The sequence below is a fragment of the Poecilia formosa genome, unplaced genomic scaffold (assembly GCF_000485575.1).
Source record: "Poecilia formosa unplaced genomic scaffold, Poecilia_formosa-5.1.2 Scaffold191, whole genome shotgun sequence".
Lineage (NCBI taxonomy): Eukaryota > Metazoa > Chordata > Actinopteri > Cyprinodontiformes > Poeciliidae > Poecilia > Poecilia formosa.
Window position 1 is genome coordinate 753,407 of NW_006800130.1, and position 16,778 is coordinate 770,184.

General features: G+C 39.8%; 1 protein-coding gene across 1 annotated transcript; it reads right to left on the minus strand.

Moving 5' to 3' along the window:
- Positions 1–6: 6 nt before the first annotated feature.
- On the minus strand, positions 7–15,502 carry rgma (repulsive guidance molecule BMP co-receptor a). Its single transcript, XM_007566417.2, has 4 exons — positions 14,895–15,502; positions 6,883–6,998; positions 4,570–5,093; positions 7–1,275 (listed from the first exon to the last, which is right to left on the minus strand). The coding sequence occupies exons 1-4, from the start codon at positions 14,906–14,908 to the stop codon at positions 580–582; spliced, it is 1,350 nt and encodes a 449-aa protein (XP_007566479.1). The 5' UTR covers positions 14,909–15,502; the 3' UTR covers positions 7–579.
- Between the last annotated feature and the right edge of the window lie 1,276 nt (positions 15,503–16,778).

Consider the following 16,778-nt stretch of genomic DNA (forward strand, 5'->3'; position numbering starts at 1 on the left):
ACACACACACACACACACACACACACACACATGCACGCATACATACAAAACCTAACAATATGACTCATTAATCTCCACAGCAGACAACTGGAGACGTTGCTCTGACATCCTTTTGGCTGGGAGCTTCCTTCGAAAATCTCAGGCTTTCCCAAAGCTGGAAACTAATCAAACGTGGAGCTGCCTCTGGCCTTAGGTTAACAAAAGCCCCTGTCAGGTCCCAATCCCCACCCACTCCAATCCCCTACTCAGCCACATGAGCCATGGCTGGACCTGGCACCGATGTGTGGATCAGATTAGGGAGGATCAGCAGACCCCTCTTTCTGCAGAAGATCATCTTGGGGGTTAGTCATACGTTTTAATCCCAGGTGGACATCCTGAGATCTGGGCTCTCTTCAAAGCGTAAAAGCAGCTAAATGCACGTGATGACAGGCGGGCGAGGGAGTGGTGAGCGTCATCCTGTCATCAGGCAGATGTCAGAACCACCGAAATGAGCTGCTGGAGAGGCAGATATATACGACACAGCGATTGTACTTCCACATTCACTGACAGACACGACATGAAGAGAGCATGTCAGACAAACTACAGAAGAGCTGCGCTCCACAGTAAGACGGCCAGCAGGCTGAGGACCGAAGCCAAAAGTACATTTTTGCCCCGCCGTGTCGCGCTGTTTAGAGCATCCTTTTCATAGATGTGATATCTGTTGCTGTTTGAGTGGAGCATTTTCACATCCTCAAAAGCGTAGTACGCCGCCATGGTGAAGTTAATGTCTCCGGAGGAGAGGAGGTCAAACACGCAGGATTGAAAGTACAGATCTTCCACTGGAAGCCGCTCTTTGCACTTGACCTTTGCCGACTTGAAGGTGAAGCCGTGTGTCCCGGCGCCGCCCCTCGTCCTACTGGCGCCCTGAGTCGCCTCCGCCGCCCGGGCTCTGAAGTTCCGGAAGTCAATGCGCTGGTTGGCCGGACAACCGTGGAGACACAAATACAGGTCCTGGGTGTCGCCTTCCTCCACCGAGTGAGCAACCTCCACGGGCATGCGCACGGCGAAGGTCAGGTAGCGGCCGACCTGCCGGACCACGATGGTTGTTCCGATGTACTTGGCCTGGATCTCCACGTGCTGCCCGGGAACCTTCTCCACCACGCGCAGAGTGTTGGCCCCGTAGCGGTCGCCGCCGTTCTTGGAGCCGTCTGCGAACGCTGCCGGCAAGTCGTCCGTCTCTGCGTGGTACATCTTCTGCTCAACGCATTCCTGGTAATTTCTGAAGATGATTGTCAGCTGCACGAATAAAAAAAATAAATAAAAAAAAGTCATTGTCAGCAAAAAGAAATATTCTGTTTGAAGCTGGTGAAAGTAACTGCTTTTAGTAGCATATAGTATAATCAGTCATAACAATCTGTGATAAATGTATAGCGCATTAAAAAAATGTTTACACCCTTCCCATTTTTAGATTATGTCATATTATAATTTTAAAGTTGAATGTTTTTATTGGGATTTTAAGTGACTGACTAAGAAAACAGAAAGTAACTGTGGAAAATGGTTTCCATTTTTCTTTCATTTGTAAATCTGAAAAGTGCGGCATGGATCTACATCTAGCCTCTCTGACTCAGTAGCACTAGCTCTATGGTTAGAGTTTGTGTTTTGCTTCAAAGTTGAACCTGCCACCTGGTTCTAATTCTTTCAAACTCTAAACGGTTTCTTTACCCAGGATGGCCTTGCATTTAATTTCAACCACTTTTCAATGCTGAAGAAATGCCTCCCCACAAAATGATAGTGTCACATCCATGATTCACAGTGTGGATTGTGAGCAAATTTGTTTTCCATCACGCATCCATTTTGTATGTAGACGAAAAGCTTCAGTGTTGGTCTGAAGCTTTTCGTCTACATACGAAAAGCTTTTTTGCATGTAAAAAGTTTAGTGCTGGTACAATACATAAAATCCAGTCTAATAAATACAATTACTTGCAACGTATCACAGTGTCTGTGGTTGTAAAGTGCATGAGGAAATGTCACAAGAGGGATAAATGCTTTTTGTGAGGTTGTGAACATCACAATTAAAAATGGAAAGGTTTTATAATTTTGCACCGAGGATAAGTTTGTACCACATCGACTCCCTTCTACTCCAGCAAAGTGTCACATTTCAGTGCTGGCTCAACAAGGGGGGAGGCCAAGGTAAACGCCCTCCAAAAACACAAGTTCCTGGCCATGTAAAAATCAGGCCTCAGTTTGCAGACACAAAGACGATCTATTCATAGCGCTGAAAAACCTGCCTGTGAACCCCCAGAACTATGCTCCGGGGAGTGGCGTCGGGCCAGGACACGGCGATAGACTCTGCAGCTAATTAAGCGAGGCCGGTCAGAACTCTCCAGGCTCCGTTTCATGGGACACCAATGGGGCATTGTCCGAGCAATGGTACGAGGACAGCCAAGTGCTCTGTTGTCTGTTTCTGACAGGGGGGTCTACACAACACTCTATTAGCCTAACAATTAATGTGCTGCGGCCGCCCTGCACCCACCGTCCTACGGCTCATTTCTTCAACGTTTCGCTGAAGCAGTCAAAAGACATAAGCCTCTTTCCGTGCTCCCTCTGAATGAAGACAGTTTTATTTGCTGCTGTGTGAACAGTGTTGCTACCAACATGGCGCTCTTCTATTTAAAGCAGATCTTTCACCAGAAGGCTCTTGTTTGCACAGGTGGCACTTGCTGCTGCTTTGTTTCCCCTTTTATCCAGAACCGAGCACTCTTAAAAAGCTGTCTCCGTTTACTTCCAAGAATAGCAGCACAAAAATGTAATTCACTTAAAAGCTAAATAAGCCGCAAATGCTTAATAAGTGTCATTAAGAAGCCCTGATTACAGAAAATTACAGATCCTACAAATGTGAGCCCTTCTATTCCTCCATCTAAGTACTTCAGTTTTGGGCCTCAATTACAATTGCTCCTAAGGCTCTAAGAAACCTGGGCTAACTCCATCATGATGCTAGAAGACAATTTAGCAGCAGCTATCCAAATTATCCACTGTGCCTTTAAGCAAACTAATAATCATGGGTGTTCTGCAGATAAAGACATGAGAAAAACCAAGTATGCACACAATAGCTAACTCCACCCCGAGCAGCAGAAACATCAGACTGAGCTGAAGTGAAAATAAATCCTTGTGTTAACATCTGATTCTGCTCTGCTGCAACATGTCGTTTAGGGGGCTTATCAAGATTTCAGCGATTGCAGACCGGGCTTGGACTTCTCGATGTGTTACTATGGAGCTAATTCCAAACACTAGCCAGACGTCACGGTTTGACAGAAAGAAGCCGCTCCGCAGCGCTAACAGTCAGACAGCATCAAACAGCAGACACATGCAAAAAAATCAATACACCCAGCGGCTTCACTGGACCTTTGGTTCAGCTCGGCCTTTAAAAACGTGATTAAATGAAGGTATTCAGTGCTTCTGATTGATAAAATTGCACTACTCAGACTACTTTAGTGTTGTAAAGTAATCTATACAATAATCATGTTGCTCTTTGAGGGACTGTCTGTTTTTTTTTTTTTTTATTATATAATTTTGTCGATCTTTATCTGGAGTAATCTGCAATCACAGCCATATAATCTATTGCCAAAAACAACTGCAATGGGTTTCTACAATTAATTTTTATCATTTGGAGTTAAGATTGTTTACCTCGTTGGGTTTGTTATCCATAAACCACAAAGCTGTATTTATTTCCATTGTGATGAAGGGTTGTTTTGAAGTTTTTTTGGCATCTAGGCCAACTTTGTTTGATTATCTTTAATACACAGGCTTGTCAAATCTAAAATGCATTATTGTAGAGTAGACTAAATATCATTTTTTTTAAGAACGGCTTGTAATACTTACTAAAACAGTTGATTGTTTTAGTTAAAAAAATGTTGCGCTATGTTTGAAATCTCAATTTGACTCAGTGTAGAAATCACAAGACTGTTTTAAAAACCCTGATCTAAATAGGTCTAGAGGCCCAAAACCTTTTTTTCTGAAATTCATCTTTTTAATCCTTATAATGGAATGGGCAGTAACGTCTTGAAACGTTTATCCTCAGTTGTGTTTCTGTTGCCCACCAAGAATTTAAACATGGCTAAAATCCAATTTCAAACTTTTTCCAAGACCATGAACCCAGCAACCTTTTGTACAGATCATCAAACATTAACTGGCACCAAATGCACAACATATAATACCATTTTAGCCTTTTGTAATGTCTGAATAAAAAAAAAATTGCACATTTGATTAGAATAGCATGAATTCCAGAAGAAAAAAAAGGCTAAATAAAAAACAGTCAAATTAACATTAAAATCACATTCTAGAACATGACACTTCTCTATGTTTGACCCAGATGTTTTTGTGCAAAAAGATGAAAGAAATTATGACATCAAAAATAATGTCAATCAGTTGCAAAAATTGCTAAAAAGAAATCCCTTACTATGACATGAAACCTCCGTACAGTCCTTATGTCCATTTTTGTAAAACATTTTTTTTTTTTTGCATAAAAGTTCATCAAAAGCTGTATTGACACACATAAACCGGGCTGTACTCAGTCATACATTTAATCCTCACCTTGCTTGTGGCGGTTGCCATAGACCCTGGAAGCACAGGTGAGTTGGTCACCTGGACAGACAGGAATTTGTTATGGATGAGGGGCCAGGCTCCTTCCACCTTGCACGTCTGAAAGTCATCGCCGAAGGTCCTGAGGTGAGGGTCTCCAAAGAAGCCACAGTGGGTGTAGTTAGGCGGGGCCGAGTTACGCGTCAGACTGCGCTCGTAGTGGCACACCTCCGGCCCGTCGGAACGCTCCTGGCTGTCGGTCACGACTGGGGGAGGCGGAGGAGGAGGAGGCGGGGTTCTGGCTCGCGGCTGGAACGTCGGCCCCTCCTTGGAGCAGTTCTTTTGGTTCATTAGGTCCTCTATGCCATGCTGGACAGAGTGATAGGCCAGGTCGCCCCTGCAGCTCCGCGCCAGTCGGCCCACGCAGCTTTTATACGCCCGCAGAGCCGTGCAGTACTCCTCCTCGCCGAGTCCAGAGTTTGAGGTGATCGCCAGATATTCAGTGGTGCACTTGATTACCTTGCACTGCAGACTCGCTGTCAGGAAGATAAACGGAATCAGAAAGGTATGCAGTCTAGAAATATGACGCTGACACACTAAGCTGTAAATTAAAAGTGAGTGTTTTTTTTTTTTTCCTCTAAAACTAATCCATAATTCTCAGACAACAAATGATATATTACTTTCTATACACTTAGGAGGAAAGACGTTTATTTGGCCTACACTTACATGCTGGAAGTTAAAAACACATTTTTGACCATCTTCCTAATGCAAAATTAGATCCAAGTCTCTTGGTATAGCAAAGGACTGGATTTCCTTAGCTTGAAAGTTTTAAGTTAAAACCCTTCTTTTGGTTCTAATCTCCAGGCTTACTGATGATTAATCACTCCTGTCCCAGAGATTGTTGAACTGTTTCACTGTTCAAACATATCTCAGGAAGCCTTATTGCAACACCTTGTCTGACAAGCATCACCTTGGGCTAATAAAGCATTTATGTTTTATAAGGCTGTTTCACCAAATGTTGCAAAGCAAAAGTCACAGCAAAACTTTTAAAAGGCACAATTTAGACGTTTGTGGGAAAGCTTTTCCACGGCTCCTCACTCAGCACTTAACCATCTGATCTTATACAACAATCTTGATTTCAGCCATTATCTGTTTTGGTCGCTGCATTCCTTATCACCATTGTTGCTAAATGGTAAGTGATTTAGGTGGGAAGTTGATAACACTAAGAAACTTGTAAAGTAAACCGACCGAGGTATTTCCACCAGAATAGTTCAGTTTAGTTTATTCAGTTCAATTTGATCCTAATTTATTAACTCTTTATCAATCCCATCAGTTACAAACTTCTATTACACTTAAAGGTTGTAGTAACTCTCATTATCTAAAGAATCATTATAGATGGTAAAAGCTGTGACTCTAAATGAAGTTAGGTTAGACTAGATGAATTAAATCATTTCCAGGTCTGGATGAAATATCCAGAACTTGAGCACTGACAAACTGACTTTGACTCTTACATGAGTTTATATTTAAATGCATGCTTTAACTTTTACTTCTACGTCACGCATTCTGTCTCGATTTTTATCACTTTACCTTTCCTTATTTTAGTTTTGTGAAATACTGACTAAATATACTCATTCGAAAGTTAAAACAGCCATTACACTACTTTTGTGGACTCTGGACAACTTTAATTGGGTTGAATGGGACATGCAGATCATAAAATGGGTCTACTTAAGACGCCAAACAAAGCACAGACACTGTGGCTATTAGAAATTTTTACAAAGTGAATAAAGGTAACAAACATCATAAAGTGGACTTTACAGAATTTACATTCAGTGTAGGATAAACCATTGAAAAATCCAACGAAAAGATTAGAAAATGGAGATGATTTAGCTGAAATGAGTCCAGATGCAAAAAAAAAGAAGTTAGTCTCAGCCTTGTTGAACATTTTGTACATAAATGTCTAAGATATTATATTGAAGCACAAGCGAAGAACAAACAAACAAAAACGAAGAAAAGGAAAAAAAAATCTAGACATTTCAGGCTGGAAAGCTGTGGGATTTTGGGAAAAAAAGAAGAGAAGAATCCTTAATCTAATACATAGACAATAGCAGATCTGAATCTCTGCAATCTGACACTGAAATCAGAGACTATGTTAAACTCAGATTAGTAAAAAAAAATGCAATGCAAATACACTGATACAGATTTTTTTTTTTTTTTTTAAAAGTAGTGCAAACCGTTTTTATCACCCGATGAAAATGAACAATAATGTATCACATATCTATGCTGGTGTGCACGTAAAGTCTTAACGTCCAACACTGAGTTTCTTACCGGAGGGGAAAAGAGCGAAAAACACAGCGAGGACTCTGCACACGTCAAGCGCCGAGGGTCTTCCTCTTTCCCCCATAACCATCCATCCAGCTCGGGGTCGCGCTTCGCTCCTCTCCCTGGTCACATGGGATTAAACAGCGGAGAAAAGTTAGCGGCAGCGCTGCAGCGTTCCCACCGAGAAGACAGTCCACAAAACTGGTCTGAAGCCGAGCGCCGTCCTTCTCTCATCACTGCCAAGTTAGCCGAAGCTGCTTCTACTGCCCCTTTTTTTTTTCTTTCTTTCTTTTTCTGTATCCCAGTTAACACACAGCGGCTCCTTCAGCCAACAAGTATGCGGTACAGAAGTCTCTAAAGCGCGGCGGGCTGCAGGGCTCTACTCTAGAGAGCGGAGAAGGTGCAACCTCCCTCCGGAGACCAGCGGACACACTCAGCCAATCACGACCGTCCGCACGGCCCTCAACCCTCCTTCTGCATGAGGGTCTCATGTTACACCTCAATGTGCAGACTTGTTCGACTTTTAACGACCCACGAAGCTGCAGCCCGCAACGGCATGAGCAAGACACCTTTGTTTTAAAGCAAAAACCACAAGAAAAAAAAAAAAACTTCAGTGTGAAAAGCTGATTGATATCAACAGAAATGGAGGGAAACCACTATCCAGCATGCAGGTGACTATCGTAAACAAACATTTATTTTCGTTTTGGTCACTTCATACAGACCCTCTGTGCCAGTGGTTCCAAACAAGTTCTAATTCAGTGCATATTAGTTGCTCTTGTGGTCAATACTAGTGCAACAACTGCAGTTTTTCATTTTTATTGAGTTGTGAAAAGGATATAAATAAATTGTCACTCTATAAGTGGTTGAAGAATATAGGTGTGTTACATCTTAACTCAGAAGCACAAAATTTAAACATTGAAGTTGAAAATGAACCATGCTCAGTAGAAGTTGAAATTACAAGTGAAAAGTCAGAAGATTCGCACTAAACCTTTTTAAGTCACCCAATTAAACTTGGCCCCAGATTCCACCAAATCTGTATTGTAGAGCTTTTAATGGCGGAGATGTTCTTAATGGGAACTGAGGCCCCAGATCAAATGCTGCTTAAAGCCCTATACAACCTCCTGCCAACCTTGTTACTGAGTACGTCAATTTCCAAATCTCAACTGCTTCTCAGTTTTGGAACACGAACACTTAATTTAGGCCTGATGTTATTAGTTCCAAATATAGAAGTGAATGAAGCACAGCATGAGTATTCCTATGCACTTATTTCTCCTTCATGGCCATCCGTTCCAGTTCATACTGGGAGTTCTTCAAGAACTAGTAAAGGTACCCTAAGTACCCCATGTTTGAGAACCATGGTTCTATGCCAGTGTCATTCAAAGGAGATATTACCTCAGTGAACACTAAGTTTTTCCAAGTACCTACTCTATGGTTTACTCGGTTGTGTTTTGTATTTAAAAAAAAAGAAAATCGAATCAATGGTTGAAGGAAATATCACACGTACGGTATTACAGTCTTGATCAAAGTTTATTGTTGGAAAAACTAAAAAAATTGGTCCCTAGGAAGTGGAAATTTCTCACCAACCCCGACCTTAAAATCCCCATATGGCTGCTTTGCCTATAAAACTTAGAGTGAGCCGTCATAAAAATTGATTTACTTGAACATTGGCCTAGATCTGCTGATTTCTTCTTTATTCAATAAGTAACCTCTGTGTGGTTCTACCCATAACAATTATCTGCAGCAGGGACTTGTCTCTTCATTGTCAGAGCTGAATTAACAGCATTGTATGTCACTATTATGACTTTACTCTTATCCGCCACATGTATGTCATTAGTTTGAAAAGACTTTTTAGGATCAAACATGTTACTGTGAGAAAACTAACGGTAGAGGGACTTACAGAGTTCAAGTAGTAGGACAGATGGTGCCATAACAAGAACATTTTAATAACCACATTACTCTTGAGCAGTTAAATCCACACAAGTAAAACTTAAGCCCAATGTTTGGGGGACAAAAAAATAATTTTAACTTTTTCCATTCACTGAGGCTGGTTTTTAAAGATTTTAGAGCAAGTACCAATCTTGTAAATATATTTTTTTTTTCAGTCAACATACTGAAAACAGTATTTCAGTGAGACTAACTTTTTTTTTTTAGTTTGTTGTTACCACAAATGTTGGTTGAAGTAAGAATGTTCAGGGGTTTCTCATCAACCCCTAACCTTAACAGTCAAAAGGACTTCATTGCATGCAAAACATTGTGACAGCGGCCAATGAAATGGCTCATTTGTACTTTGAAACATTTATAAGTCATTTGATATTTTAGAAGCATACAATAATACATGTGAGGATAGTTGAAAGTACAAAATGCCTTGATACACATTGTTCATGGCTTACATTGCTAGTAGTTCCTAGCTTTGTCACTGAACCTATCTGTTAGCGAAGCAGCTTATTGTACTTGACTAACATGAGTTAGTTGTCATTTCCAGATCTGATCTCATATGGAAATACCAACTACCATCACTTGTTCCTGGTTCACTGTTGTTCTGCCTCAGGTTGTGCTGTGAGTTCTCAAGGTTTTCTACATTGCACTTCTCGTTCAAGAAGTTTCCATTTGAAGCAAAGGTGAACATATTTATTGCCTGCTGTTACAGTTTGCTACTAAAGTAATAAATAAGTAATCCCAGAATTTTTTTATTTTTTTTTATTTTTTTGTGAGTTGCAAAATACCGTCGAAGTCTCATCGGCACTTTGTGTGCCATAGGTTGAAATCAGCGACTATGTGCCACAGATATAGTTCATCAATCTTAATTTGTGTTTACAAGCCAAATTAAAATCTTCTTTACCCTCAAAGACTCGCTGGCAGACCGGTCTTGTGAACCATGTGTGTGTGTGTGTGTGCAAGCTGATATTTTCACTTAATTAAAAGCATCCATAAACATCTTCATGTCCAAGTGTTTCACACATTCTTCAATGAAGTGTTGGCACAAGATAACTCAAAATACAAATGAATCCCACTAAATATATAATTTTACATCAATGTCCTGGTTGTGTTATCAATGAGTCACTTTGGTTGTGATGAGTCTCAGCCCCCCATAGAACTGGTTTTTAGTTTATCAAAAAGCATAACAAATAAAAGAAAACAGGCCAGGCTCTTGGGTGACATAACGTAATATTTTAAGTTGGGTCATATTATGATAATGGTGCAGGCATTAAAGTGTTGAAACAAAATTTGATGTATTAACTTATAAATATCCAATAAACTGTACCGTGTACTGATCACCAGTATACCTCTTTACCTTTTGTCAATACAAGTTAAAAATGTGGTTGAAAAGTGAACTGTAAAACAACTTCTTCAACAAGACATATACTAATGTGTAATAGTTTTTTTTGTTTTGTTTTAAATTCACCAATCAGCTGACTAAAGGTCAAACGTGGGCAATTTCCCACTAAATGACCGTGACACGTGTTTATCAATATATAAGCGGTTATATATTTTTATGGAATAAAAATATATCATCTTGCCATTCCTTCTTTTTGCATATTCAAAACTACATATTCTAACAAAGGACCTGAGGCATTTTTTTAATAGTAATTAGAAAGAACAAACAGCTCAGACCTTAAAGGAATCAGAAAATGTGTATCAGCCAGGAAAAGCCTGATTCGTGTATCTCAAACCGTACATGTTGCTAACACAGGGCTAACACCCTGCTAAATCAGCAACAAGAAGAGTGTTACATTTTTTGATTAACCGCTTCATTTTAATGTTAGCTTTAAGTGTATCAAGTGGTGTTTAAGTGCATTTGGATGAACTGCTATTGAAGCAACACATAATCAATGCAGAGAAAACTAACTTGCCTACTGACAAGTGCAATCACTTTGAAAACTTTCCTCAGATAACCATTTCCAACTCCACGTCTATTAAAGACATCTTCTTGATTAGCTTCCATTTTTCACAAATGGCTGCACTGGTGCTGCCTTTCATTGCCATTTAAGCTGAAACCCCACCTGATGGATGACTGCATATACGCTCAGGTTGTGGCTGGCCGTACAGTATTTTTCCACGGGAGTGGGGAACGTCTGTGTGGTTGCTGTCCCCTCTTGCGGGTGATGGATATGTTCCCATACAATGAGGTCTGAGCCTACACATGTTTTTCAACAAGGGTGGCCCTGTGCAGAGGCTTACATCCAACACTAATATGCCGAGCGCTCACATCTGAAATGAATGAGAGCAGCTGAAAGCTCTAAGCTGCTGCACGCTGAAAATGTTTTTGGTATATCATGGAATGATTTTTGGGGGCTTGTGGCAGAAAAGCTGTGGCTGCTGCACAACCTGGGAGTTAAATTGTTGTTTAACACCCCGAAGGCTTTGATGTGAATATTTTTATGATGTGTTACTGGTCGACTGCGGGCTGGAAAAGCCCCAGAGCAAACCAAGTGATCATGTGTGTTCCATATTTTTTTTTAAGTCCATTGAAATATAGTTTACTTGGACTCATAATTAGTTACAAATGATGTTGTTAAAGCTCCTATGGATGACATAAATGTCAGTAAATGATTATAGGAAGATTCAAAGGGAATTCTGGCTGTGGAGAAGGCACAGAAGTTAAAGTTAAACATATCGTCTTGCTATTACCTTGAATGATATTAGTCCCAATTACTATAAGCACTTTTGTTTTTTGCTTTCAGTCTTTTATTTTGTAGTTTCACTTTATAAACTGATCCTTTTTTTGTTTTGTTTTGCATTATCTGTTGTTTAACTAAAAAATAAATCACAGTTTCAGATAATCACCAGTATCAGATATTCTGTTTCAAAACCACTGATATTTTCTATCATATCATTCCTTGCAGATGGGAGTCATTTATGCCAGGGAATAAAGTTTTTATTGACTGTATATGGAGCATAATAGACCAGTGTGGCCCCTTCTCTGCCCACTTGCTGCACACTGCCTTGTATCTGACTCAATGAAGGTTCCCTTACTTACAAAAATAAAAAATAAAAAAATAAAAACTTTAGGTGTTTGGAAATAAACACCATCAATATGTGATAATGCTGTTCAATGCTTATGTTTTACAAGAAATAAACAACCATCTTACTGAAGAGTGCTGATGTCAAGCTGGTTTAAATTTGAAGCTTTGACTTTGTGATATTGATCTTGAGCACAGTGATACACGGACGACGATAGATTTATTGCGCAGACCTAGTGTGGAGGCTGAAGGAGCATTACACACATTACGAGATATCACTGTTTTCAAAATACTACATATCTTTTCAGCAACCAAACAGAGCAGATAACCAAGCTATACAACTGTTGTAATCTCAATGTTTCCTTTATAAAGGGTAAAAAGCACAATTCTGGTCAATAAACATGTAAAACTTGGCTATAAAATAGTAAATGTTGGGCAAAGTTTACATGATGTTAATTAGTCATTACAAAATTATGTTGATCTAATTCAAGAAAACTACTTTGTAAATGTTATGCTATTTGTTGAATTTTGATCTTATTAACTGGTTATTCTTACATGAAGTCGTGCCTAAAAATGCATAATCCACTCTTTATTGGTTTCCAGCTGAGAACAGCATGATGTCTATGATTATATTGGTTCCAGCATGAATTAAAATAACAACTCAAAAAAATAAAGAATTGCCATGAGATTTGTGGTTGGGTAAATTAAGAATCTAGGTTTGCATCTTGCTTTTACAAGTTCTGCAACAGCACTAACGCTGAAGTCAGACTTTCTAGTTAGCTTAACATCTCAATGCTAAGGTAGTAAGCAAATAAATGACAAGTCAGGAAAATGCCACCTTGTTAAAATAGATTGTAATGTTTATTACTATGTTAATAACTCTTCTACTCCTTTCACAAGGATTTTTTTTTATTTTTGTGTCGTTCTTAACAATGGAATACAATCCAAATGACTTTATATAAAATAGTGACCTTAATTGGAGATTATTTATGTGCAATAATAACTTCAATTTTAAAATTATTACTCAAGCTGAGCCTGTTGGTTTCATCTTTACTTGAATAAAAGATGAATTTTGGTTCAATAATTTTCTAAATTAAATCAGATTTCAACTCATCTTAAATGCATGCTATTATTCTATTGCTGAGGGTGACTGATTTGTTAAGTCCTTCAGAAATATGTTAGCATTAAAATATTCATGAAAAGAATGTTGAAACGCAACAAATTTTCATCATAAGTGTAAACGATTTCCACTCAGAAATACTGAATAATATCTACCAAAATAAAATACACAAAATTTTTCACATTTTTTCATGGTGTACAAAACATATAAGGTAAGTCTAAGCATTAAAAAAAATCCAAATAAGAGTTAAATACTGTCACAAATAACATCCATGTTATATTATTTACCAATTGGGATAATGATAGCAGTTTTTGAAAAGCAACAAATTAAATTTAAGCAAATCAGATTAAACCTGTGATAGCTGGGGTTATCATACCTCTAATGTTATACCATCCAGAAAGCACTATTGAATAACACAAGTCTAACTTTATTTAAACACTTTCTGCTTCCGGCATTTGAAATCTCAGCTGAATGTCTACATAAATGGAGTATTTCACTGCTGCATGTTATCAGTCTAACGCCCACGGCCACAAAGGCAGTTTTAAATGTTGTGGTGGAATATTTTAAAGATCAATAAATCAGCCTCAGTCAAACTAAATCAATATCCACAGTCCTAATTCCTGTCATGCCACCAGTCAGCTGAAGGTTAGAAACCTTGACACCAGCTGCCGCCTCTTATCAAGCCTCGTGTCACTTTAAGAAATAAAAATAGGGGACATGCTAATCATCTTAGTTTGATTCACTGGATTTGATTTCGACAGTGATGTTTCACACCTTGATGCATTACTGTACATCCCGTACAATATAAATAGAGATGCACCAATTAATTGATCTGACATTGAAATCACCCAATTTTTTTTTCCTTGATTGGTATTACACTACATGCTACAAACACAGGCAAGAATTCCTTCCATTTATCAAAACTAAGATCTGGTCTTAGAGCCCCATCATAAATGTACTTTATTGCTTAAAAAAAATACATTCAATAAAAATGATAATGATTTTTAGAGACATGCTTTGATGCAGAAGCGGAGAGGATTTCATACTTGTTTCACTTTCATTTGAATTCACATCAGTGAACTTGTACCACATTTTTATCGCTCTTCAGTGACGTAGTCACTAGAATAAGTGAAGAAAAAAATAAAATAATCGGCAGGTCAGACCTTATGGAAACCATTACAATGAGTAGTGGCCAGTTAATGCATGATGGGTGCATCTCTCTCTTTTTAAATATGGGCAGAAAAAAAACAGCATTTCAATAAATCTGTTGGTTTTATGGATAGGGTAACATACTATTGTTTTTTTTTCTTTTTGTAAAAACCACTCTTTGGCATTGTGATACACTTCAAAATGAAAATTAAACATTAGTGAGCTGTTGCATTTTTTATCAACAGAAGCCTGATCTACCTCGACAGCCTCTTCTCCCCAACAGATGGCGCTTGTTAGATCTGATCTGAAAGCAGAAATCTTGACACAAACGCACATGGCTTTTACGAGGGCAAGCAAACCTGTCATTAACTGTGAGCTGCACGGACAGCCCAGTTATTGTGCTAATTGGAGCTGTCAGACATTAAAAAGGAGAAAACCTGCATCCAGCGGGCGCATTTTATTTTATTTATTTATTTTTTTTACCTGTTACAGGCTAAAAGATCATCCTTTAATTCGTGTCCCATTAAAGTGACTGTTACTGATATAAATGTTGCCACTCTAAAAGAAAAAAAAAAGCTTTAGGTGATATTTAGTACAAGTAAACCTGAATTATTTAGATTTGACGAGAAGTTCCGTTTGTGTCTTGGCTCAAACTGAAGAATCCAAGGTTGCAGAAATTCACCTTTCTGGGTTGAGAACCCGGATTTTAAGGAAAAATCGTAAAAGATCAATATGCGAAAGGAAGTTTAGTGGTTAGCGTGTAAAACAAACGGAGGACATACACCAACCTTTGCGGCTGCATGGGCTCTCCGCGAGTCAGGAGTTCTGCAGGAACCCGGAGGACAGCGAACAGAGAGAAAGCAGATTCCTGACCAAATAAATAAACGAAAAAAGAACAAAATATTTCTTCAGACACCAGGCTGTCACACTAATCCTACATCACACACAATCAGTGGCTCCCTGAGTGTAAAATCCTCTGCCCCGTGCATGGTGGTGTCCGTCGGATCAATTTCTCCCGAAACAGCTCTGCAGCCAAATCAAAGTGTCTCTTAATCTCAAGCAGACACCTCTCGCACCCGGCGGACTCGGATCTCCCCAGCCATCGCTTAACTCACTCCACATCAGTCGATCGGAAAGGAGACGTTATGAGAGATTAAGTCCAAGTAATTGGCCTCATCCAGGTTGTTAGTTATGGTCGAAGACGAAGGAGGAGGAGGAGGAGGAGGAGGAGGGGGAAAAGAGCCCCGAGGGCAAAGCTGCTGCCGTCTCTGCCGCTGCCGCTGCTGCGCACAGCCCGATCCGCTGTCTGGATGTTGTGAAATGGCTTGTTAGAAAGTGTGAGAGAGACAATGATGAGCTCTGCGTGACGCCGCACGAAGCCCCCCCAAAACCCCAGAGCCCCCTCCTGCTGTTGTAGTTTTGCACTGGAGAGAAGTGGGCTTCAGATCAGGTCGCAGCTGTTGAAGAGAAGCTGAAAAATGTCTCTAGCAGTAATATATATATATAAACCTACTGAAACTAAATCCACCCAGTCCAACCACTAAATCCACTAAACTAAATCCACCCAGTCCTATCACCGATGATGACACTTCAATTACACGTCTTCTGACGTGCAATGAGGCTTGGTGCCTCATATTTTCTACCCTATTTACTTTTCGCACCTTTAACAGAGTTGAAATTGATGCCTTAGTTTGATTGCCAACAAATAGCCCCGACTGTCAGATCCATTTGCGGGATGACCTCTGTCACGCTCCTCTTTGCAAATCACAGGTTTGGGAAAAGACAAATCCATAATAATCAGGATTTAACAGAGGATCAGATGGACAAACACTCTGCAGCTGGGGAAGAGAGAGAGGGGGGGGGGGGGTGGCTGCAGCTCATGAGGAAGGCAGCACCTGTGTTTTAGGATCAGACTGCAACCACAACCTCCCCCTCCCTGCTTTAAAAGCTTTCCCAGCTTCAACAACTCAACAGATTCTCCCTATTCACTCTAGTTTCCCTCTAACCCTCTGTGGTTGAATAAAGCAGCAGAAACAATCAGGATTCTTGCAGCCCGCCCGAAGGTTGTCTGACTCTGATGCAACACAAACTTGGAGCTGCTCAAAACCTGACTTTGTCAAATGAGCCCATGCCTTCAGCTCCCATTAGAGGTGATGTTGCTGCTGTATATCTGCCTAAAAATACAAAGTATTCATTCCCTGTGCTTTTAGGTTTTGTTGTTGTTGTTGTTGTTGTTGTGATGGACCACTCCAAGTAGCGCGTCATTTTAGAAGGGAAAAGAATTCCTATTATTTAAGAAATATTTACAAATAGAAGTCTGAAACGTGTATGTGCTTCCCCTCTGAATTCACAGCTGCAAGTGTATTAGCTTCGCTTGTCAAGAGACTAAAATGGTCGAGTTCAGCTATTCTTACTTGCTAAGTAGCTTAAATCCTGTCCAGCTGGATGGAGAGGATTTGTGAACAGTTATTTTCAAGTATTACTACAGACTCTGAATTAGATTTAGGTTCGGACTTGTAAAACTTTGATCTTACGGTGGGGGTCATCCACCGGGTCCAAGTCGTTTTTAGTGTTCAATGATATCCATATAAATACAGACTGTGGCAGCAGAACCACAGTGCTGGTTCTGCTGGATCTCAGTGCAGCTTTCGACACTGTTGACCACGACATTT